This window comes from Nannospalax galili, unplaced genomic scaffold (assembly GCF_000622305.1).
Source record: "Nannospalax galili isolate Female #2095 unplaced genomic scaffold, S.galili_v1.0 scaffold357, whole genome shotgun sequence".
Taxonomy (NCBI): domain Eukaryota; kingdom Metazoa; phylum Chordata; class Mammalia; order Rodentia; family Spalacidae; genus Nannospalax; species Nannospalax galili.
Window position 1 is genome coordinate 644236 of NW_008340410.1, and position 23450 is coordinate 667685.

A 23450-nucleotide genomic window follows, 5' to 3' on the forward strand; every position below is an offset into this window, starting at 1 on the left:
CACAAGCTGCATTACTGTGTTGGCCAAAACAGGCATATGGAGTTTTGACTATTCTCTGTGCTGCACATTTTGAATTCACACATGAAAAGACATTTTACAATTTGTTACATCAGCTTGGATCACATGCCGGGACCGCTCACAGCTCCCAGGCCTACTCCCTGCCCCCATTCTCACTTTTTCCTGCTGGAATTTTCTATGGCTCTCTTAGGGGCCTCAGAGGCTCCTTTGGGGCACACAGCTCATCCTCTGAGGTTTTCAATTCCTCCAGACAGCTCTGCCTTATATTCTGAAGCTTCTTGTTTAATTTTAAAGAAAAACAGAATTCCTAAAACATGGAGTGAACAGCACCTGCCCCACCTTGCTAATAGATCTCACCCTCCTGCAGTAATCTGGTGTGTGTGCAGCATGTATTCGTGTGGGTGCCTATATACATGCAAACATGCATGCACATGTGTGTGCACAGATGTGGAGACCAAAGGTTGATGCTGGGCATATTCCTCAATTGCACTCTACCTTATTTTTGGAGGCAGGGTCTCTCGCTGAACCCAGAGCTCATTGATTTTGGCTAGGTTGACTGGTCAAGGAGCTCTGGGGACCTGGCTCCACCCCTCTCAGCCCCATCCAGATTTTATGAGGGTGCTGGAGATCTGAAAGTCCTCCTGTTTGTGCAGCAGTCACTTGGCTGAATGAGCCATCTCCCCGCCTTAATCTGTTGTTGCTGTAACAGAACATCTGATATTGATTATTTTACAAAGAGGCTTGTTTTTCCCATAGCTTTGAAGACTGAAAGTCCAAGATTAGGCTCAGCCATCTGATCTAATCTTCCCCTTAGCTGCATCACAACATGCTGGAGGAACAAGGGAAGGGTCAGATGCAGGCCCACCTCGTAATTGTCCTCCACATGTCCCACACTTGAAATTAAGTTTCCAGCATATAAAATTTAGGGGCATACTGAGGCCCTATGTTAACCTTAGTGCCTCCAAAAATATTGTAAAGCTTCTCACTGTACAGACAAGAAAAACTGGTCTTCAGAATGCAGCCTGCTCCCATATTCTGGTGCTGGGTATTCAAAGGACCCTGCACTGGCCTGTTCCCCATGCTTTGTCCTGGTTCCCTCGGTCCACATTCCCATCCACTTACAAGCCAGCAATCAGTTGCATTTTGCTTCACTGATAATGACATGTTCTGCGATGCAAAGCAGACCCCCATCCTCAGCTTGTTCCCCCAAGAGCCACAGGGCCGAGCACTTCCACCCCACTTGAAAACAGCTCGAGGTAAAGGGTGCTAGGAGAACATCACTCAGTACGCTGGAGATCAGGTATTTTTCTGAGAAGTAATGCCTGTGGCTGTATAACTTGCACTGGGGTGATTTCTGCAGAGAAAAGCAGCACCATGTTTATTTCACATTTGGGTCAGTCAATTGCTCCACTTCCTAGAGGGTCTGCCTTCGCTCTGGTGTAGGCTTGGCCCCATGAGAGCCATAAAGAATTAAAAGAAAGAAAAGAGCATTTTCACATGTGATTAATTGGATGTGGAGTCAACCACCTCTGCTGAAGACAATATTCAGTATAATCAGATCCAAAGGGCTTCACACAGGTGAAAGCTCTGCATTCAAAGGCAGCGAGTCCTCCACGCTCCGTCTGGCACAGGCACCACCCCTCCTTGGCAATGCTGGGAATCCCAGCCTGACGTTCTTCTGCCTTTTTCTTTGACTTTTGGATTCAGTATGTGAGAAATTGCCATTCGTAATTCTTTGAGAGGTCTCTCCCTCTCTGCACTTCATTCTGGTCTCACTGCTGCAATGTCACAACCTCTGCTCCAATCTGTAGTGCTAACCCTTCCTTTGTGGACTTAGCCCTGGGGATCAGGCCCAGGGTCCTGCTCATGCTGGAAGAGCACCCAGCACTGAGCCACATCACATCCTCAGTCCTACAGATTTATCCATGTCTCCTTGATCATGCTTGTTAGCGTGCTCACATCACCCAGTAACTGCTAGTAACCTAGTTAATTCATTTCAAATACCTGTCACAATACGTGAGTCCTCCACAATACATATTTGTTCACTTGCTGTTCATTCAATTCTGTAACATATTAGAAGCCAGGTGCTATTCTAGGCATAAGGATATTATTTTCATGATTATGCTGTTTTGATAATATGGAAAGAATCTCAGCACTTGCTTACTGATTGGCCGTATAACTGGAGGGCGACTCACTTTTTTAACCTTAGTTGCTTTCCTTCAAATGGGAGATGCTCCACTTGCCCTACTCAGATCAGCGTGTCTGGGAACTCAAACATAAGGGAGAAGGCTGAAAGTGCTTTGTGATTTCTAAAGAAATGAACAATGATTAATTTCTTTATAATCTTTTTCATCATCCCAGATAGAAATAATGTTAACTAATCTAGGGAAGAGAATAATTGGGTCCAACTGAGGAAGCAGTAGAAGGCTTTGGGGGTACGGTGCTTTCTGGGCAGACTTGCTCTGTAGACATTGACAAACTTGTCCCTGAAGGAGATGGTGAGAGGACGTGGTACCAACAAATCCAGAAGTTCAGTTCTCAAGGAAAGGAGAAGTGTAGGTGATGGAAAGATGCGGTTGAAAAGTCCTAGGGGAGAGGAACTTCAGGTGTTGGCTGTTCACACAGAGTGGCTGGCGGTCAGAGAGGGGCTCAGAGGAGGAGGCAAAGGTGTTCTGATTACAATTTTCAGTTCAATGTCCTACCAAGGAGATAGTGTGTTTCCAGTCAAAGGAATTGGGTTTAATATTGAATAGTGAGTCTAAAATACACATCTTGGTGCAAATATGTACTGAATATGAACAAAGTAATACTGGCATAGCACAAAGTATTTTTAGAGGCAAAACATACTGGGCTTTAAAGACATGGCACTTTGTGGAGATTTCTCAGGTTAGTATGCGTGGTTAACGGACAGAATCCTAAAATTTCAGACACGTTTGAACGGAAGCATACGACAAACTACGGCCACAATCACACTGCTGTTAGTATTGCTATGGTTATTTTTCTAGTTTATTTATTTTTTCTGCTCTACTTGAAAGGGGAACTTTCTAACAATGATCCAGAAAAGATGATGACAGTGTTTCTGAGGTCTGGCACTACAATGCTTCCTACGTAGTGAAGTCCTGCTTCATCGCCCTGCTGGGAATTAGGCACAGATTTCCGGTTTTCGTGATCTGTGAGTTATGAAGTGGTAAGACTGCATTTTCTGTGAAATTTTGTACGAAGATTGTTTAACCCTGTTATCTAAATGGGTTCTTTTGTGGTCTTAACACTTGTTTCTGTAGGGTAGTTTTATGCTTGTTTTGGAATTTATAGTTTATTTCAGTTTGTAAAGAAGCATTATATGTTTCTTGAAAATCTATTCTAATCCATCTCCCCAAAATTCAGAGACTTGCTAAGAGAGAGTAAGAATTAACAGGCTTCAAAGTTTAAATGCATCATTTTGACAGTGTTGGACATAGTTCCTTAAGACTTCCCAGACCTGCACAGTTCAATTCAGTAGCCATTAGCCACATGTGGCTATGGAAATTTAAATGAGCTACAATTAATAAAATCGTAAATTCAGCCCCTCAGTTCTACTGGCCACCTTGCAACTGCTTAGTAGCCTTTTGTGGCTAGTGGCTATTACACTTCATCACACAGATATGGAACATTCCTGTCATTGCAGAAATTTCTATCAGTTATTGCTGGCTGAGACTGGTTTTTCACATAAATAAGAGAACTTGCCTCCAGTCTGGTTATTTTCATTTGTCCCACAGTTGGTCCAAGTATTTGTATGGCATATGATCATTAATATTGCTGAAATGTGGACTGGCCAGGCTAAGCCAATTCGACAGCTGTTCACAGACACATCCTATGGTCAAAGTCCCAGAATAGCTTCTGTCATTCCTGTGACCAAGGTCAACAGGGAAGAATGTTTCTTACTTTTCTGCCCCCCTCCAGGGGTCATATTATCCATTGAATCCAAATTAGTCCATAGATCCCTGGGCAGTCCAACTCCACAAGGGAATTCACTCCAAGATAATTTATTTCATATTGTTTGGTCAAATTTATTTTATCTTGAATTTTGTAAATAATATTTTACACACCACACACACACACACACACACACACACACACAATCTTTAAAGTATGTGATTTGTGATTTCTTATGTCTCCAAAGAAACAAGTCTACACTGTGTATTCTAATACAAATGAAAACCAAGAGTAGAGGCCAGAGTCTGATGGCTGCCAGTGAGCAGGTTTCATTTCCCCCTAACACATTAAGTAATGTGATTAAACAAATGTTTTGTGAGCATTGCTGAAATACTTGCTGTTCTGCGATTTGTTCAACACAAAGATAATATTCAACAGCTCCAAGAAAAATCTAGGATGATGAGGCCTTCCAAAATCACTATGGTTTTGGCTTCAGTTCACAATAATAATGGTCAATCGCATTAACAACGGGGACAGAACACACAAAGAACTTTTATGATAGCTCATCAGAAGGAGACAAATCTAACATGGAACACACCTGGTCTGGCTGCTTCTAGTCCTGAGAATTTACCAAAATAACTCCTGACTATAAACAATGTTAGAGCTACTAAGTCCCTCTTACAAAGATCCAACACGCCAGGAGACTGAATTCTAAAGCTAAACAACAGGCCCTTTTAAGTCAGAGGCTGTTTAGTAAACCTGGCTAATTAAGGCACTTCACAAATGGGGAACCCACCACTCTAAATCTCTTGCTGGTACCAGAGAATTCTCATTTGCTCTTGCAGAGAGATAATCAGCTGAAGGGCACATTTTTCTTCTCTTTGTTCCCATCAATTTTAATGGGTACAGCACATCACTCACAGGGTGTAATGGGACAAGAAGATGGATGAGTCATCTGAAGCCCCTCGTCACAGGACAGAAACATCCCGATGAGGCGACTGTGGCAGCTCAGAGTTCAACAATATGGCCTGGGCATATTTAGTGAGTATGACTGCATACTTACATGACTTGGTATTAGCACTCAGCAACATCAATCTCCACACACAATTCATCACATTTCCCAGGATCAGCCTTTCAAAGTCACATTCCCCAAACATGCTCCAGTGACACTCTTCATTTCAGAAAATGATTTAAACTAACCACAAAGTGGATAACGAGGAGAAGAACAAACTAACCTTAAGGAGCCTGACCTTGTCCCGTTAAGTGACTAAAATTCTTCTAGAAAGAACATTTGATTGCAGCCTAGAAATTATGATCTATATAACAAGATGAATTGGTGTATCCAGGGATCCTGAGAACTGAGACCCACCCTCTTCAGAGCCAAGGTGCTCTCTTCCCAAGGGCCAGGGTGCTATCTGCTGCTGTCTGCCCACTATTCTTAGAGCCAGGCTTAGCCTTGGAGAGCCACTTGGTTCAACTCTGCATCCACTCACCGGGGCGAGCACATCCAAGAGCAGGCAAGGCAGAAATGCAAAGGCAGGCTGGAAACACCTGAGAAGGCAGCACAGCCTCAGCCTCGTTCAGCCGTCGGGCGGCCCAGTTCACACTGATCCCAGGTCTATGCTTTCCTCTGCCCTGTCCCACCTCCTTCCTTCCTTATCTGCTGTTGTTGCTGACAATGGTCTCCTAGCCTCCACAGAGCTAAATAGTTTAACTATGGGATGCAGGTTCACAGTACATCACTTATTGTGTGATTGTTATCAGAACTTCTACAGACGAAAAGTTGTTTTAAAGCATATTACCCATACCATTTTAAGGAAAGAGTTTGATTCTAGTAGGACTCTATATACATTTGCAATCCACTAACAAAATATCAACACATTTTGAGTAGGGCACCATTTGCTGGGAATGATGGGTCCTTTGCAGACGGCTCAAGGTAACATCAAGATGGCATGACCACAGATTGGTTATGGTGTTACTAATGTGTAAACAGATGGTCCTAAGGGCCTGCTACTCCTCTTTTTGTCTCTTGCCCACCTTGTAAAAGCAATAATTTAGTACAGGCCATTAAAAAAGGAACATCAACAGAAGATTCTACACCTCAAATTAATAAGTATTTCCCCGTCTTTAGAATTTTCTGTGATCTCTGAAGTACAGATAATATTGGCCAGGATACTGTGAATACTTCAAAGGTGTCAAATCAAACTTCAAAGTGAGGAGCCAATTTTAAAGTTATTTTCTGGATTCAGCAGAAAATGATAACCAGGTATTTGTGGTGAAAAGGGGAGAACAGCTAAGCTAGGAGCAGCCCTTAGCTGACAGCATTTTGACTGGGTGTGCTCGGAGCAGCTGTGGAAACACAGCCACCGCAGTGCCGTCGTCTCAGCAGCAGTCGGTGGTTTGTCAATCATTTCATGAATGTGATCATCTTAGAAACAGCAGGAAGATATTTGTGTGTACATCTTCTTCAAGGGCCTTCATTACTGCTCTTTTTGATCAGTTATAAACTCACTACTTTATTTTTCCTGAAATGCAGGACTTAGTTATTTTGCTGTCAGGAGATTTGGAGTGACAGCGTGAGAGAGTTTTAAGTCTATTTTTTATAAATGTGCATTGAACTTAATGTTGACAACTTTTTAATAGTTGGCATTTAAATTGATCCCATGGACCAGAAAATACATAGCCAACTCTGACAATTACAGACTGTACTTAAATACATCTCTTCATAACCTCTTGTGCATGAGAACCATACAGACGAATCTGTCAACACTGTGACGTCTGTTGAGATCACTGGTATTGGCTTAGTGGCATTCTTTTGCAGTATGTGGAACTGGAAAAGGCTGAATTCAGCCACTTAATCTGTGCCAATTCAAGAAGAGACTGCTTTCTAATGCCTTTTACTCTAAACTTCGCATATGAAAATATTAAATAGAGACACTGTCCTGGCCTAGCTTTCAGTTTTAACAACTATATCCACTATAATATGATCTAATGTTGAATAAAACAAACTATTTTTACATAAATTTTTTAAAGCTTGTAAAGTTTGAATAACTTTACCCTGAGACGGGGCATTATCTTTAAGCTTAATTCTTAAAGTGGCCACCATTAGTAAGAGAGTGACTCATCCTTCCTTCCTCCCTGGCCCTCCTTCAGAGCTCCCTGGCAACTAGACCAGCGTCTGGTCTGATAGGGTAAACATGCTTAGCATTTTGTTTAGTAGCTAGCTCAGACCTGATTTTCAGGGGCTAAGAAAATTAACCTTAGTTAGAAAAGCAAATTTCTACTCTCTCTGAAATTTCTATTTAAGGCTACCTGTGGGTTACTGAGTTCATTTCCTAAAAAGCTTAACTGATGTTCACTGCATAGGTGAAGATAATCTTTATTCCTAGTTTAGTCTTCATGAGCCAAAATTTATCCTAGCTTGGGGCTAGAGGCAGAAGACCTGGATTCAATTCCCAGCATCCACATGGCAGCTAACAATCATCCCTAACTCAGTTCTGGAGGATCCAACACCCTCTTCTCACCTCTGAGGGCATTGCATGACACGGGTGTACTTACATAGATGCAGGCAATACACTCATACACATATAATAAAAATTGGGGCCGGAGAGATGGCTCAGGGGTTAAGAGCACTGGCAGCTCTTGCAGAGGACCCAAGTTCAGTTTCTAGCACCACATGGCTAACAAACGTCTGTAACTGCAGTTCCAGGGGATCCGATGCCCTCTTCTGACCTCTGTGGGCATTGCACAGCATGAATGCACTTTCACACATGCAGGCAGACACACACATAAAATAAAAATAAGTAAAATATTAAAAAAAATCGTAGTAGTGATAATAAAAGAAATATGGTTTGGTATTACTGGAAACAATATTTTTAAGGGTCTCAGCTATTAAGAGCACTGACTTGCTGCTCAGTTCTCAGCACCCACATGGCAGCTCACAACTGTCTGTAACTCCAGTTCCATGGGATCTGATGCCCTCTTCTGGTTTCTATGGGTACTGCATGCACATAGTGCACATACATGCATGAAGGCAAATCCTTGTACATATAATTTAAAAAATGAACCTTAAATGTATTCTTAAATTGGATTAGGTTTTATTTATACTTTAAAATTTTGAAAATAGGACTCTATTTCCATATGGTCATGCATTTCATGGTTTTCTTGGGGTACTGTTTGTGTTATATGATCTAAATTAGAATATTTGCAATGGAAAAAATTTTCATTTTAGTGTTAGAATGATTATGAAACCCAAAGGCATCATCACTGATGTAAATTTAGGTAATTACAGCTTATTTCATAATCATCACCTTAAATTCTTTTTATCCTAAAGATATGGATATATAAAATAAATAGGTTAGTAATTTTTGCATACTTTACTATTTCATAAATCATGTGAAATAAAACATATATTAAGCTATTCTTATACAAAATAGCTTATTCAATTTTACGACACAGAAGAGAGTCAAAAGAAGAATCATGACAAATGCTAAATCAATAACCAATTCATTCACTCATACACAAGTAGTGTTTCTTATGCTGTAGAAATGCATTTTTAATGAAACAAGTCCCACTTTAGATATACTGTTTGAATTTTTCATCTACACCACAGCAAATCATAACACAATGACATCTGTGACCTTAGTCCCTCTCTGTCCCACAAAGCCAGTGTTGCCCTGCACCATAGCTATTTGTGCAGGCCTGTGCTGCTGAAGCCTGCTGGGGGGAAGGAGGGCAGAGCCGGGTTCACTCAGCTCCCATGCTTTCTTGTCACATTATTTGGCTCCCAGAATTTAGCCTTTAGCATTCACCATAGATTGAAGAAACATCTGCTTGGGTAATGGGTTTGGTCTCAGGATGCAGAGATGGAAGACAGAGGTTTGAACTTGCAGAGGCCACTGAAAATCATGAGTCCCCAGTGACAGCATTTAGCATGTTATTATGACAGGATTAGCAATACTGAGTATTCTGGAAAGAGAAGAGAAAGTATGCTCTATTCAAGTACCCAAGAAGGTGACTTGGGAAAATGATACCCGACTCCCACTCTGAGGAGCCCTACAAATTAGCTGAAGAGTAACAGGAAAGTTCTAGAAGGAATAAAAAGATGAGGTGTGCTGGCTGGTTTGGCAGTAGAGTGATGCAAACTATCATTTTCCATCATGACTGGAGGTATGGAGACAGGACCCTGGTATGTTGGGTCACAGTAACTGTGGCTGATGACATTCTCAGTATGAGGGAAGAGAGAGGAAAGAGGAGCCTAGTAGGGACAAAGAGAGGACCAACAGTGTGTTTGTTCCTTTATGACAGAAGAAGTTACCATTTCTGATCAATTCTAAGATCTAAGGTCTCCCCAATATCTAACAGTTTCTAAAGCTGAAATGTAGTTTGCGATTAGTATATAAATTTGATAAGCTGACTCTTAAAATGGAAACATCCTCAAACTTCAGAGAACATAGAATAATGTAGTTCTTTGATAACTTCATTTTCAAACAAAAGTCAGTGAATACCAGGAACGATAAGCAAGATTTCTTTAATGACCAGGGTTGTCACCTCTCCTCTCCCTCCACTGAATCTGTACTAGATTCCTGCTCTGGCTCAGATGCTGTGTGAGTGGTGGAGCCGCCCAGGCACAGCAGAGCCGAATACAAAGACAGAGGCCTCTTCTGTATTTCGAATCGAAAAGCATCACTGAAGAGCGGCATTTAGAGTGAGATAGGGTCTGACTCAGAGAAGACTTCAGCCATGGTGAACCCAGAACAGTCACAAGGAGGGAGGGTTGTGTGAGTCCAGGCACTCTAGGCAAAAGGGACTCTGTTGAAAGGCAAGGAGATGGGAAAGATCATTTTATTTCCAGATAGGAATTTATAGTTGGATTTGGGTAAAATTTGGGCAGTTAAGAGAGAATGAAGGAAGTCAACAGCTTATGAAGGCTGTGTGTGCCCGACATGGATTTGCTGAAAAGCAGGGAAACACACTCAATTCCTCCATGAGAGAATTTGATTTAAAAGAGTTAATCGATGGGGAAATAAGTACTGGAAAGATCTATTTTCTTTCCACACACCAGAAGGGTGTCACGTGTAGAACCTTTGAGCCAGAAGTTTAAATGGTGTCCTTTGTTCTTTTTCTTACTTTGTCCTCCCCATCTGCCATGCTGCGGTGGTTTGAATAAATGTCCCCCACAAGCCCCAAGTGTTCGACATTTTGTTACTAGTTGGTGGCACTGTTTTGGGAGGTCTTAGGAGGTGTGGCCATGCTGAAGGAAGCACGTCATTGAGGGTGGGCTTTGAGAGTTCTTGAGCCTTTCCAGATCTACACTTGTTTTCTGCTTCCTGTGCCTGCCTGAAGATGTGAGTGCTTGGCTTTCTGCTCCAGCCACCCCTGTGGCTGCGCCACCCTGGGCATCATGGACTCTAATCCCTCTGGAATCATAAGACAAATAAACTCTTCCTTCTAAAAGTTCCCTTAGTCACAGAATTTTAGCACAACAGAAAAGTAATTAATACAGAAGTTGGTCCTAGAGAGTGGGTTAGTGCTGTGAAGAACCTGGTCATGTGGGTTTGGGGAGGAACGTAGAAGACTTTGGACTAGAAAAGCAGTTGAATGCTCTAAGCAGAGCTTAATGGGTACTTCTAATAGGAGCCTGGAAGAAAGTAGTGCTGGGAACAAAGTAGTTTCAGGGGAAAAGAAGGGCTTAAGCAGCAACTGGGATATTTTGGTAAAGTGTATCTGGAATCTGTTGGATAGCCTTGGAGGTTGCCTGAGACTAAATTCCAAAGTACTGGACTATTTTCTCTGATGGAGAAAATTTCAAGACAGTCTAATGTAGAAATGGTGGTATGGCTATTAATGGTGGATTATACAGAAAAAAGAGCAAATGGGGCAGAAAGAAATGGGAATATACAGTTGAAAAACAGCACCAGGGAGTTTAATGTTGGAGCCGTGGCTGTACTGAAAGAAAGACTTCCTTTGATGAGGGGATTAGAGTACTTAAGCAGAGGCCTCTAGAGGTACACTGGAGCAGTGGAAGGAGTACTCTCACGGCAAGACCACACCCAGCTAAGCCTCCAACTTATAAAAGGAAAAACCTAAGGAGATTCCTGCTCCTAGAAAACTGCTGTGGACAAAGGTGTTAATGCTGTTAATGTGGATGAAGCAGGCTAGGCTGGCATCTGAACTTGGAAGTGTCACACTGGTGTTGCTGGCTTTAGGGGCATGAAAGATGCAAGAGTGAAGGGGTCATCAGTTCTTCCTCCATGGTTTCAGAGAGCCACTGAGGCCAGGCAGCATGCAGTAAGGGTGCTCTTGCATAAAGAAGGCCCTAACAGGCCACTGAGTGGAGCTGTGAAGGTGAAGCTTGGTTGGCAGTGGAGACCCTAAGATGTCAGAGATGCTAGAGCCATAAGACATCTGCCAAGGAGAGCTGATTACAGGTAGTGGTACCAGCTCAGGAAACAGATGCATGTTACATGCAGCAAAGCTGGAGGGGCTGAGCCATCTAAGCCCTTTGGAGGTAAAGTCCCAGAAGTTGGACGTGGAGCTACTGGATTTGGTGTTTGCCCTGCAGGTTTTGGTCTTGTTTTGGTCTGGTATTTACTCACTATCCCTCCATTCTTCCCTTTTAGAATGGGAATGTGTAGTCGGTTCCATTGTATGTTGGATATATATAATTTGTTTTTAGATTTTGCATATAATTTGTCTTTAGATTTTGCAGTGGCTTATAGTTATGAGATTGCCTTGAGTCTCAAAAGAAACTTTGTACTCTGGACATTTGAGTAGTATTGAGACTGGTGAAGACTATGGAGACTCTTGAAGGTAAACTAAATGCATTTTGCATTTTATATGGTCCCAAGCCTATGGGGGCCAGGGGGTAGAATGTGGTGGTTTGAATAAGTGTCCCCCATAGGCTCCAAGTATTTGGACATTTTGTCCCTAATTGGTGGCGCTGTTTTCGGAGGTCTTAGGAGATGTGGCGTTGCTGGAGAAAGCACGTCACTAGGGGTGGGCTTTGAGAGTCTGTAGGCCTTTCCAGACTTCCAGTCGTGTTCTGCTTCCTGTGCCTGCCTGAAGATGTCATTGTTTGGCTTTCTGCTCCAGCCACCCCGGTGGCTACGCCACCTCTGCCATCATGGACTCTAATCCCTCTGGAAATGTAAGACAAACTCTTCCTTCTAAAAGTTCCCTTGGTCACACAGTCTTTTATCACAACAACAGAAATGAAACCAGTACACATGCCATGCCCTTTCATATTGCCCTTTTACTGTTTGTTTGTTAATTAGTTTGTTAGTGACAGGGCCTTTCTACATCTTGCCCAGTCTGGCCTCAAACTAATGATCTTCATGTCTTAGCATCCTAAGTGCTGGGATTATAGGCATGTGCCACCACATTTGGCTTCCTCCCTTATGTCTTCCTTAATCAGGTGTTACTGAATGCCTATTTTGAGTCAGATGCTCAATATTTATGGATTAACTCAAAGGGAATGAGATGTGTGATTTTATGATAATTTGAATATAGACTTTAGCATTTAGCTAGATCCTGGTTTGAAATTCAAGGCGTTCTACTTGCTAACAATATGAATTTTTCACCTGATTACTTTGTGCCTCAGTTTTCTTATATGCAGAATGGGTACAGTGTTATCTATTTCCCAAAGCCACTATTAGATTGAAATGAGATTAAAACTACAAAGATTAGTATTTATGGCATCCCTGTAATATTTCATACTCTAAAAACATATAAACTTATTTAAACATTTTTAAACGTTTTTTATTTAATTATTCTTCATGTACGTAAGTGCACCTATGTGTATAATTCTTGTGGAGGTCAGAAAAGGGCATCATATTCCCTGGAATTGCAGTTACAATGGTTGGTAGCTGTCATGTGGGTGCTGGGAACCAAACTTGGATCCTTTGGAAGAGCAGCCAGTGCTCTTAACTGATGAGCTTTCTCTCTTCCCTAATCTCATTCAATTCTTAACAAAATACTTCAAGGTTGATATTAGTCCAATAAGTAATGACTAATGAAGTTAGGTAACTAAATTATAATGACAGGGGTGATTGGTGTTTGGCAATATACCTCATATGCTAATTTAACAGAACATTTTCACTGAGTTCAAACTTGCATAAGCAAAGCCAACTTCAAACATTATAAATATGAGTCACTAAGGAAATACAAGGCATGCTTAGGAATGAATGACAGTCGCTGAAGATCAACTTAGAGTGGTTGTGCTATTTCTGACTCAAGTGTCAGTCAGCCAATTTCCGAATATTCCATATCTAACTTGCCTCTGACTTTGGCTGCATTCTTTGGGAGCGTAGTGCGGTTCTGGTGATCACAGGGCCATGACTTCAGCTACTCATCTCATCTCGTGCCCTGTAAGTCATCTTTCCGTGACTTTGCTTTTACAATATATCTTAGACACCAAATGCCTTCAACTGAGTGGATTTGTAGGAGGATCATGAATTGGTTCTTAACAGAGGCCGTCACAAACACTAATCATTGCTAAGCTGTTCTAAGATGTTCCTTAGAGTACTGCACCCACACAGAACCCTCCTTTCTCTGCAACGTCCATTGTGTTAGGGTCATTCATGTCCAAGTCCACCTTCTGATTGCTTCATAACACACCTCTTGAAGACTGGCCTCTTCACTGTACTTTCTTTTGTATCTATACTGCCAGAGTAGTGAACACAGGAGTGTGGAATAAAAGTTATGGTTATTCAGGACAGTCTCACAAACTTTTACATTAAACGAATAGTCACTGATTACAATAATGGTCTTTCATCTATGATTTATCATTTTTTAAAAGTATAGTGTTTTAGGAATTCCTATTTGTTCACATATCCTTGGAAGATTCATTTTAAAATAAAGGTATGTGAAAGGTACCTGAGCAGACTCTTAGAAGCTCAGGAGTGAGAGGTTAGTTCAAAAAAAAAATCTAATTTCCACTGAGATGATAGCAAGTTTCAAAACAAAATTGCTACCGGTTTTTTTTTTTTTTTTTTTTCATAAAGCTACATAGAGCAGAAGGGAGAAGGGGCTTTACAAGGCCCAAACAGCCATAAAGCAAGATTTACAGCTTGTTACAGAATGGCACAAATTAGCAATTACGAAACACAGGAGAATATGGGGCTGCTATATTTAAGCTTTTTGTTGAAAGAACAATGAACTCTTCATAATAACCCTTTAAAGCTGGTGTTCCACACGGGGGAGAAAGAATTCAGAAAGGAGAAATGGCTACAGCAGGAAGATGCTGGGACGGTTATATGGAGGATTTTGGAAATGTTGCGCTTAGACACAGCTGCACCTGGGTTACTAGTATTGTAAATGTGAAGACAAAATCACCACCCAATGGTACCTAAATCCAGGAATCACAAGAAGATTGATACTTTTTAAGAATCCTGCCTAAAATTCTAAAGCTGTATGCCCTAGGACAGGTAAAGCAAAAAGAGTCTCTACAAAAGAGTAAATGAGAGAGGCAGACTGGGTTCTGTGCACCTGCCTCCCCTCCACAACCATGAATCCTGAAGATCTATCAGAGAGCCGCAACTCAGGGCCTCTTCTTGATTTCCTACTGATTTAATTTTGGTGCCTTCCTTAACCATTTTGTAAGATTGATTGAATACCTATTAAATGACTTGTGAAAATTCAATATGTGAAAATCTACTTATATAAAATGAATGTACTGTAGGCTGATTGCTGCTGAAGGATTTTTCACTATCAATTAATCTTTATACTTAATTACTTAACTCTTGCAAAGTTAAGAAACTACTATTTGCTAAAGATGTGCAATCGTTTGTTACCATCTAGAATGACTGTAAATGAATAACAAGTATGTGTATGCTGAGTAATTATGTAAATCAGATAATATATTTTAGAAATATTTTCAATAAAAAATTAAAAACAGAGAACTTTCTAATTGGATTATCCTACTTAACCAGAACAATCCAGGTAACTGGAATGTCCAAAGTCTTGGCAATCCTACTAGTTAAATGTTCAACAACATGTCTCCCTTGTATATAGCTTAACAGTGAGAATGTTTTCCCGTAATATTTCATCTATACAGCTATGTTGTTAGAGATGGCTGACCTCCAAGGTCTAGATCAATTAAATAAATGGTAGGAATCTAAAGGAAGGAGTGCTGCACATTTTAATGCAGTGCAATATTCTGATTTTCTAGTAGGGAAGGACATTTCACTTATTAAACTTACCTAAATTAATTGAAACCACCAAAATATTTACTTTGCATTACATTTGTTTATTTTATGTGTATATCTGTGGACATGTGTGTGATGACACATATGTGGAGGTCAGAGGACAACCTCCCTTCAGTTCTCTCCACCATGTGGATTCTAGGGATCAAACTCGGGTCATCAGGCTTGGCAGCAATCTCTACCCACTGAGCCATCCCTTGAACTTACCCTAGGCAAGGTCTTTACTCCTGAGATATACTTCCCAGGCTCCTTGCTATGTAACTAAGTCACCACCATCTTGATAGCTTAAGATCTTTCATTTTAAGAATCATGCCTAAAATTCCAAAGCTGTATGCCCTAGGACAGGTAGAGAGGAAAGGGTCTCTTATTTATATTTGTAACTCTAAGCAACTTTACAATTAATAAAAGAGAAAAATCAGGGAAGAGGTTCTAAATATGATCAAAACATAGTGTATAAAATTCTCAAAAACTCAGTAAAAGAAGGAAAATTAAAAGGTCAAGATCATACTTAAAAGTAATTCACTTCATTGCTGATTATCTTTTGTCTCTCACTTTGGGGATGCAGAGCCAACCTCAGTTTTGAATCCACCTGTTTCTGGATTCTTTTTCCACATTTCTTCCCTGACATGCTCTGTACCCACCACCAGCTCAGGTTCTCCAATAAACCCAGACTGGGGCAGGATGCAGTGTGCCATTTACTGAGCAGTGTAAGCTTTGAGGGAAGGAGGAAGGAAGCGGGATTGGGCCCTGCAAGGCTGAACTGTTAGATGGACACAGTAGTGACAGGGAACAGCTGAGCTCCAACTGCCATTCACAGTGTCCCAGGCCAGGCCAAGATGGCCAGACCCTCGTATGCCTGTTTGAATCCGTCTCTGGATGTGGGCCTCTAAGGAAGAGGAGTGAGCTTCAGTTTGGGTGAGCCGGTTCCCCGCAGCCAAGCTGGCCCATGGAAGGGCCGGGCTGACAGCTGAAATCTTTTGCTGTCTGTACTCCCAGCAGCTGGAGCAGCCAGACCTCCCCAGAGAGGGACGTGGAACATGTCACAAATCTTCAAAGCTGAAGATGTGGCTCCTGATCTAACCACGCCAGGCACTTGCCCGGGTTGGTCTCTGCCTGAACCTCATCCCCTTCACTGCCCGAACCTCAACCCCTTGACTTCTCCCACAGTCCAGGCCACTCTCCTCGGCCTGCTGCAGCCTGTGTGCTGTGCTGCTCTACTGTCTCCTTTGCTCTTCTGCAGTTTTGTCTCCATGACTCAGAACTCCTCTCAGTTCTTGGTTCTTCTCCTTCTGGGAGCTCTCCGACAGAATGCTATATGCCAAGGTTTTGTTTTGAAGATTCACTCTTTCACTTTTGGAGCGTTCTGGGGCTTAGCCCATAAATCACATCAACAACCTTCTCCCTGTTTCCAGAACCAAATCCCTTTCACTTTCCTTTTGTAAACTTCATCACACATACAATGTCGCACAAGCCAGAAAGCTGTTGACTTTCCCTCCACTCATGGTCTCAATTTTGACGCCCCCCTTCATGTTTTGCTTACACTGATTTGCCCTTTGCAACAGATTCCCTTATTAATGTCCTGCTGGAGTACCATGCCTGATCAGCCCCAAACACACATCACCGTCAACTTGATGATTTTCTCAGTCTCAGTCTCAGTCTCTCTCTGTCTCTCTCTGACTCTGTCTCTATCTCTCTCTCCCTCTCAAAAGCAACAACAAAAAAGGAATAAAAAGTCAGAGTGCGTTTCAATGCTTCTAAAAATACATATAGTCAGAGTGCAGAGACCTTTCAGTCCCATCTTCCTGTCTCCTTCCCTCTTCTGCTTTTTAAGCACTTGTCAACAGTTTCCCTGTGCCAGATCCAGTTCAGCCCACCACCTGTTTGCCATTCCCATGGATTTCTTCTGTCCTTCTCTCTTTGGTTTTCCCTCTGTCCCTATTCTAGGTTCCCATCATGTTGATGGGCTTGTTCTCCTTGAATCATCAGCATATCTGCTGAATCCATGCTTCCCTTGCCACATTATAGGGAACTCATGACGTGTCTCCTCTCTGCTGTCGGCTCGTGTGTTTTTCAAAAGTAAAAACTGTCAGAACTTTCTTTGTCTACCCAATCATAAAGTTTAGGGCTTGATACATATTTAAGAAGCCACAGTTTACAGAAAGTTTACAGAAACCTGCTGGATAATCAACAGAAGTGAGACAGTGTTGGAACATGTGTTCACTTCCTCTTCTCGTAAGGATTAGACGTGTCTCATTTAGGCAAATACACTGGAAGCTAACTTCAGGAGCATGTTGGGAGCAGGGAATGAAGTCACTTGGACAGTTTGCGCGTATTCTTTAGCCTTCTCTTCACTACGACCCCCCTGTTTGATTCTTCTTGTCTCTGAGTGCTGTATGTGACATAATCCTTGTAATGGATTGGAAGCCTTCCAGCTTCCCAGACTACGTAAAGCACTGTGCCTGCCCCAGCCTTTCTTTCTATTACAATATGGTTATTAACGGCCTGTTTCTTAGTATAAATTTCTGAGACTGGAAAACTTTTCATTGAACTTCCAACTTCATGTACACGGTGCTACTAGACACGTGGTAGAGAGAAAGGTTGGTGACTGCGTCTTTTTCCAGAAGCTGTGAATGAGGAATTCTGAGTCTAAGAAGGCTGTGGGTGAGCAAGGCATCATACTGGGCTTTAATGAGTGTCTATAGGCAGCATGGGGCTGAAAGAACACACGAGCGCCTGGCCTGCCCTCTAGGAACATCTAATTCAGTCACACACAACTGTCTATACTGCCGGACACAGAGACATGAAAAGGGAACTCCAAAAGGCACAGACAAGTGTTACAAGGACGCTAATTTCTTTTCACCAAAAATTGTTGCAATTTCTCTGCCCAAGAAGAAATCTGAAAAATTAGTGATGGAAAAACATCACGGCGAAGGTGAATGTACACTGCTCCACAGATGACCGAGTGTAAGACACACGGTGGGGAGCTGGTTGAAAAGCAAGGAAGGGTCTGGAGGAGCTGCAGTTTGCCTTGGAGAAGAATAGTAAAATGATCTTAAGAAAGGGGGTCTTGGATCCTGCAATAAGAAATTTTTATTTCATTTTATGGTCATTGGAAGCCATTAAGTATGGTCTAGAATTATTTACAGCACAGGAATCAGGGTAGGCCAGCCCACTAACAAATCCTAAAGTCAAACGTTCTTAGTAGGATGCCAGAGAGAGTTAATAAAAGGTGTGGCGAGGAGGAGGAGGGTGGAAGGATGCAGAAGAAGAATCGCCAGGAAGGACACCATGCAGAGGACATGTCACTTCCAGGCAATGGTTCTGAGCATTTTTAAAAGCAATGCGACTGAAGTTTGGAGACATGGGGAGAATGGCTAAGAAATGGAGTTGGGCTTTCACAGCACGAGACAAAATGGGTGTCTGAAGGGTCCAGGACAGAACCTAGAGAAAGGAAACTATGCAAGACAGAAGAAGTACTGTAGGCTAGGAGAGAGTTCAACATATTAGATTAAAGCATCTTGGGAGAGGAGGCCAGTGAGATGGCTCAGTGAGTAAAGGAACTCGCTGAAAACCTGAGTTTCATCTTCAGGGCCTATAGGGTAAAAGGAGAGAACTGACTCCCACCAGTATACACATGCCCAAACACATATGCACACAGACAGACAGACAGACACACACACACGATAGGTGATAGATGATGATAGATAGATAGATAGATGATAGATAGATAGATGATAGATGGTAGATAGATAGATGATAGATAGATAGATGGTAGATAGATGATAGATAGGTGTAATTTAAATGCTGTAGGAAAGGATTACATGTTTCGTGGGAAAGTGCCCAGGCCATGCTTATAATACAGTAAGTGATCACTAGTGTTATTTATCTTTTTGAGACATGGTGTCACACTGAACTTCAAGCTGTTCTTAAACTCACAGCAATCCTCTTGCCTCCATCTTCCATTCCCAAGTACTTTTGTTACAAGTGCAAGCCACCATACTCAGCTATGATCTCACTTGAATTCAGGTTATGTTCTACTTTGTTTGACAGATTCATGGATGCAAGTGATGGGGATAGCTGTGCCCAAATATTCAAATTAATAAATCAACTCTGTGTTCTATAGGAGTATTCACTCAAAAGACAGAAGACTCCAACAGTAACTCTGCTCAGAGATCCACACCCCTTGCTCCTGGCTTTCTGAGATTTAAGGCAAATTAATTTCCTTTCTCTAATTTGGTGAGAACAGAACCTTGCATTGCTACATTATAAAATTTAAATGAAATCTTATGAACACTTTGGTGGTATTAACACCATGAACTTTTAAATATTTACCCCTGTTTAAAAACATTGTTCAGCACCAGTGAACATCCCATTGATAATTTTTTATCATTGAATCAATCAAAAAATTACATTTAATTTATATGCACAATGAGGTTAAGAAGTCATTAGAGCAGGTACTTGGGCAGCGTGTCACTGAGGTACATGTCTGTTATGTTAGGTTAGAGAAGCCTCATGAGTTTCTGGAGCTCTTACAAGGCATGCGTGATTCAATCAGATTCACACGAAAAAGGCAATTCAGTTATTGTCGACAGAAGGATTAAATTCTTCAAATTACCCACTTATTAATTCTTAAGAGGTTAAAAAATAACTGCTTTGGATAAATCACTGTAGAAAATAGTTGTGTCCCTGGCACATGTAAAAATTAGCAGATGTGTGGAAATACTTGAAAACTGCTTGGTGGAAAGTTTTCCTTATCTACCCAAGCCCTGGATTAGGGCATCTGGGTTCATACTGGACCCTGATTGGCTCAAGCACAGCTGAGACTAATTTTCTTGAGGTGACAGTTTATCTTTTTGCCACCTGAAAGTCTCAGTTCCTCTATGAGAGGGAAAAAAAATCACCAAAATATAAACGACCTCATTCCGAGCTAGAATGTGCCACTCAGGCTGGGCTCTTCACCGGGCAGCACATCCGCCTGTTTGCAGTCAGCACTGTGGACCAATATTCTACTTGGCGGGCATTATGGAGTTACTAAATCTGGAGAGCAATGTGGGAAAGTTCAATGTCATAACGACTCTATTATACAGAAACAAAGATTTCACTGGTGGGCATGTCTTTAGCATTCGCTGCTGATGATTTTGCATGATCACACCTTCTTTTCCTTGGCTCTTAAAAATAACAAAGAAACAGAAAGGCAGGTAATGTGACAATTACAAGTGTGTAAATAAATAGTGCCTGGACAGTCAGGTGATAATGTCTGTGTGCACTAATTCATCTTAAAACACTTGGTAGAAAAACTCTGCTCCTGTCTCACGGCAGCTTTGTAAACTGTACCCCCTCTTCAGGGGGCAGCTATGTGCCCCCTGAATACCTGGCTAAGGACGCGTCCACTTTCATGTGTGCTGTGAGCTGCCTTTCCTCCAAATAAAAATAGAAACTAGTTTGCAGCACCACACGGGGCTGCAGTGTATTATATGAGCCTATCCCTGCTTTCCTTTGATATCTTATCTATTCCATTAACTCAATAAAATAGAAGGCAAAGCTGGGAACAAACTGTAGGAGGCTCCTCCTGGAAAGCACAGGCAAGAACTTTAAGCTGGGGTTTTAACTTATCTAATAAAAGCCAGTTAAATGGAAGCTAATACTTCATCTCGCCCCGTTTATTAAAGATCATAAGTACTGCAACTCACGAAGAGAAAATAAAATAAATAGATAGGGGAGTGTAGGTAGATGTGATGAAGGGTGCGGCTTATCTATGTTCTCAAGATTTAGGAAGCACTTGAAGGCAAAGCTCACACAGGAGCATCTTACAAATCCGTAACAAAGGCTCCTGCTCCTTAGCAAACACAGTCCTTTCTGGAGCACTAATCCCAGATTCCTTACTAGCACACAAACAGCTCAAGGAAGGCACAAGCAGAGCGAGGCACGTTACCAGTATCGCCACATTACACTTTTATATAATTCGGAATTCAGATTAAAAAACGAACAACAACACATTGATGAAACCACTTCTCTGCTCCTTGACCACCCAAAGAAAAACAATATTGGAACTCAAAGTCCAACAAGCAAACTAAAGGAAAGTGTTCCACCTAGAGACTGTTTGTAAGAATCAAGCGGATGAGAGTGCATCCAGGAAATGAGCATTATTTTAGTTCACACTTGCAAGTTTATGGGGTTATTTTTAAAGGAAAGCCAAAGGTATTGCCCCCCAGTGTAATTAACAATGTTAATCTTCTTTTTCCTCTCTATGGTGATAAAGGAATCATTTTTATATTTAATTAATGCAGAGGATCATTTTGGAAACTGGCTAATGAGCCTCTGATCACATTACCATGAAAATGTGCATTAACATTGCAACTGAGGAGGCTGTTTCATGTGTAGCAAATCCACTTTGTAATTAGCCCACTGTGAAATGAATCACATCAGGGGGAAATCTGAGGGAGCAATAGGCAGTGGGCACTTGGCGACTGCTGGGCCATACACCACAGCGTCCCAAACATTGTCTTTCATCAACAAGATTGTCTAAAAACAAAAGTGGTCTTGCCATATCTGGGGCAGACTGCAAGAAGGGAGAAAAAAAACTTTATTTTGACAGATGAGACGTTTGCTTTTGAGCTTTGTGAAAAAAAATGTCAAATTAAGAGTTCTATTAAAATGTTGAAAGGTCAGTAGTACTTTTCTTTTAGCCCAAAAGGCTCCCAGATATACATTAAAGATACATTTGAATTTATATGCTATTTCCTGCGTCATACACTACACATACACACTTGAACTTAATTTTTAGTGCTAGACAGACAAAAAATATAACAAGGATTCAAGAACAAATGGTAAAAAAATTTCCTAAATTCCTTTTTCTTCTTCTTAAGACAGGTCACATGTTTTCCTTTATGTAATACAAAAATACAAGGTCTCCCTTTTAAACCAAAGCAAAAATTCCTCATTAATCAAATAATTTCCTCTGCCTAACAAGATTTGGCAAGAAACTTTTCCTGTCTATTCAAAATGACTGAGATCACAGACCTATTAAATCCCAATATTTATGCAGACAATGATACAATTGGTTTTCAAATGTCAACATCATTCCAAAATGAAGGTTTCTCCAAAGAGTAGAGACAGGGACCCCAGTGTTCTGCTCTTACTTGACTGACATTTTGGCAGTAGATACACAAAATGTTAAAAGGAATCCCACAGGAAGTCCTCTGAAGGGGGAGTGGCTAGGAGACGCAAAACTGGCTCCCAAACCCCAAATAAAAAGCCCCAAACCCGCAAGCCTGCCTTCAATTCTGAAATGTACTAAAAGACAAAAGTCAAGCCGGCCAGAAATCATTTCCCATCTTCCAGACAAACACAAAGCCTAGCCGCTTAGCTGAGGTCTGCGACCTGCACTCACCTGGGAAACTTCATACAGCAGTTTGTAGTGTTCCTCTCTTTTCTGAAAAGTGCACAAATTGCAGCCCATTCTAAGAAGCAGAGGGAGAGAGCAAATCTTCTAATTTCCCCAGAACTGAAAGGCAAGTGAACTGAAAGGGAATCACCCTCCAGACTTGACTACTGCTTTTCATCAGTCACTCAGTCCAGAAACTCTGACAGACCGCTGCTGGCTGGAAGCAGAAGCCAGGGTGGTATGTAGCAGCATGCTCTCCTTCGCTTCCCCCAAGTATCCTGCACTCACGGTACACGCAGAGTTTCCAGTCAGTTCATGGCAACACTCCCCCGTCTCTGCATCAGTGCACATGACTACAGATTCCAGCTCATGCATATTAATAGCATCTCATTGATTATTTATGACAGAACATGTTAGCGGGGTAGGGTGTCATAGCTGCTGCTGATGACAGATGAATATTCACTAATTAAGAAGCAAATGTAGTGTGGTTAAACAAAATTCAGTTGTGTCAATACCATCTCTGTTTATTAAGGATAGAGGGTTGAGCACAGGGCATTTTCAAAGAGCACGCACTTAATGTCTCCATTGATAGAAGCTGCTGATATGGTAGTAAAAAAATTCAGAATCAGAAATGTACTTAGTTTACAACTCCATGTTTTGCAATGATAACAAGAAATATTTTAAGCATTGTTTAATATAAGGAGGGTGAATAGGGACAACTGTTTAAATTCACAAAATCAACCCAGAAGCAAAGGAAAATGTTGAAGTTGATATGGATGAAAAATTGTGTGGGTGGGCAGGGGGGTTATTCGGTTCTAATTCAGTTTTAGTTCTGATCCTACAGAAATTTTTGAGGAGATCATCTGTAAAGACCAGCACCCACAAAAGAAGGGCACCCTCTCTTACTCTAAAGAACATTTAAACAGTATGAG

At 41.5% G+C, this 23450-nt stretch overlaps 1 protein-coding gene across 1 annotated transcript in view; it reads right to left on the reverse strand.

The window, feature by feature from the left end:
* LOC103736016 (PDZ domain-containing RING finger protein 4) overlaps positions 1 to 22835 on the reverse strand; it is a 150631-nt gene extending 127796 nt beyond the window's left edge. The window contains exon 1 of the mRNA XM_008835441.2: positions 22525 to 22835. Within this exon, the coding sequence (XP_008833663.1) occupies positions 22525 to 22593 (69 nt within the window). The 5' untranslated portion in view covers positions 22594 to 22835. The remainder of the gene's footprint in view (positions 1 to 22524) is intronic.
* Between the last annotated feature and the right edge of the window lie 615 nt (positions 22836 to 23450).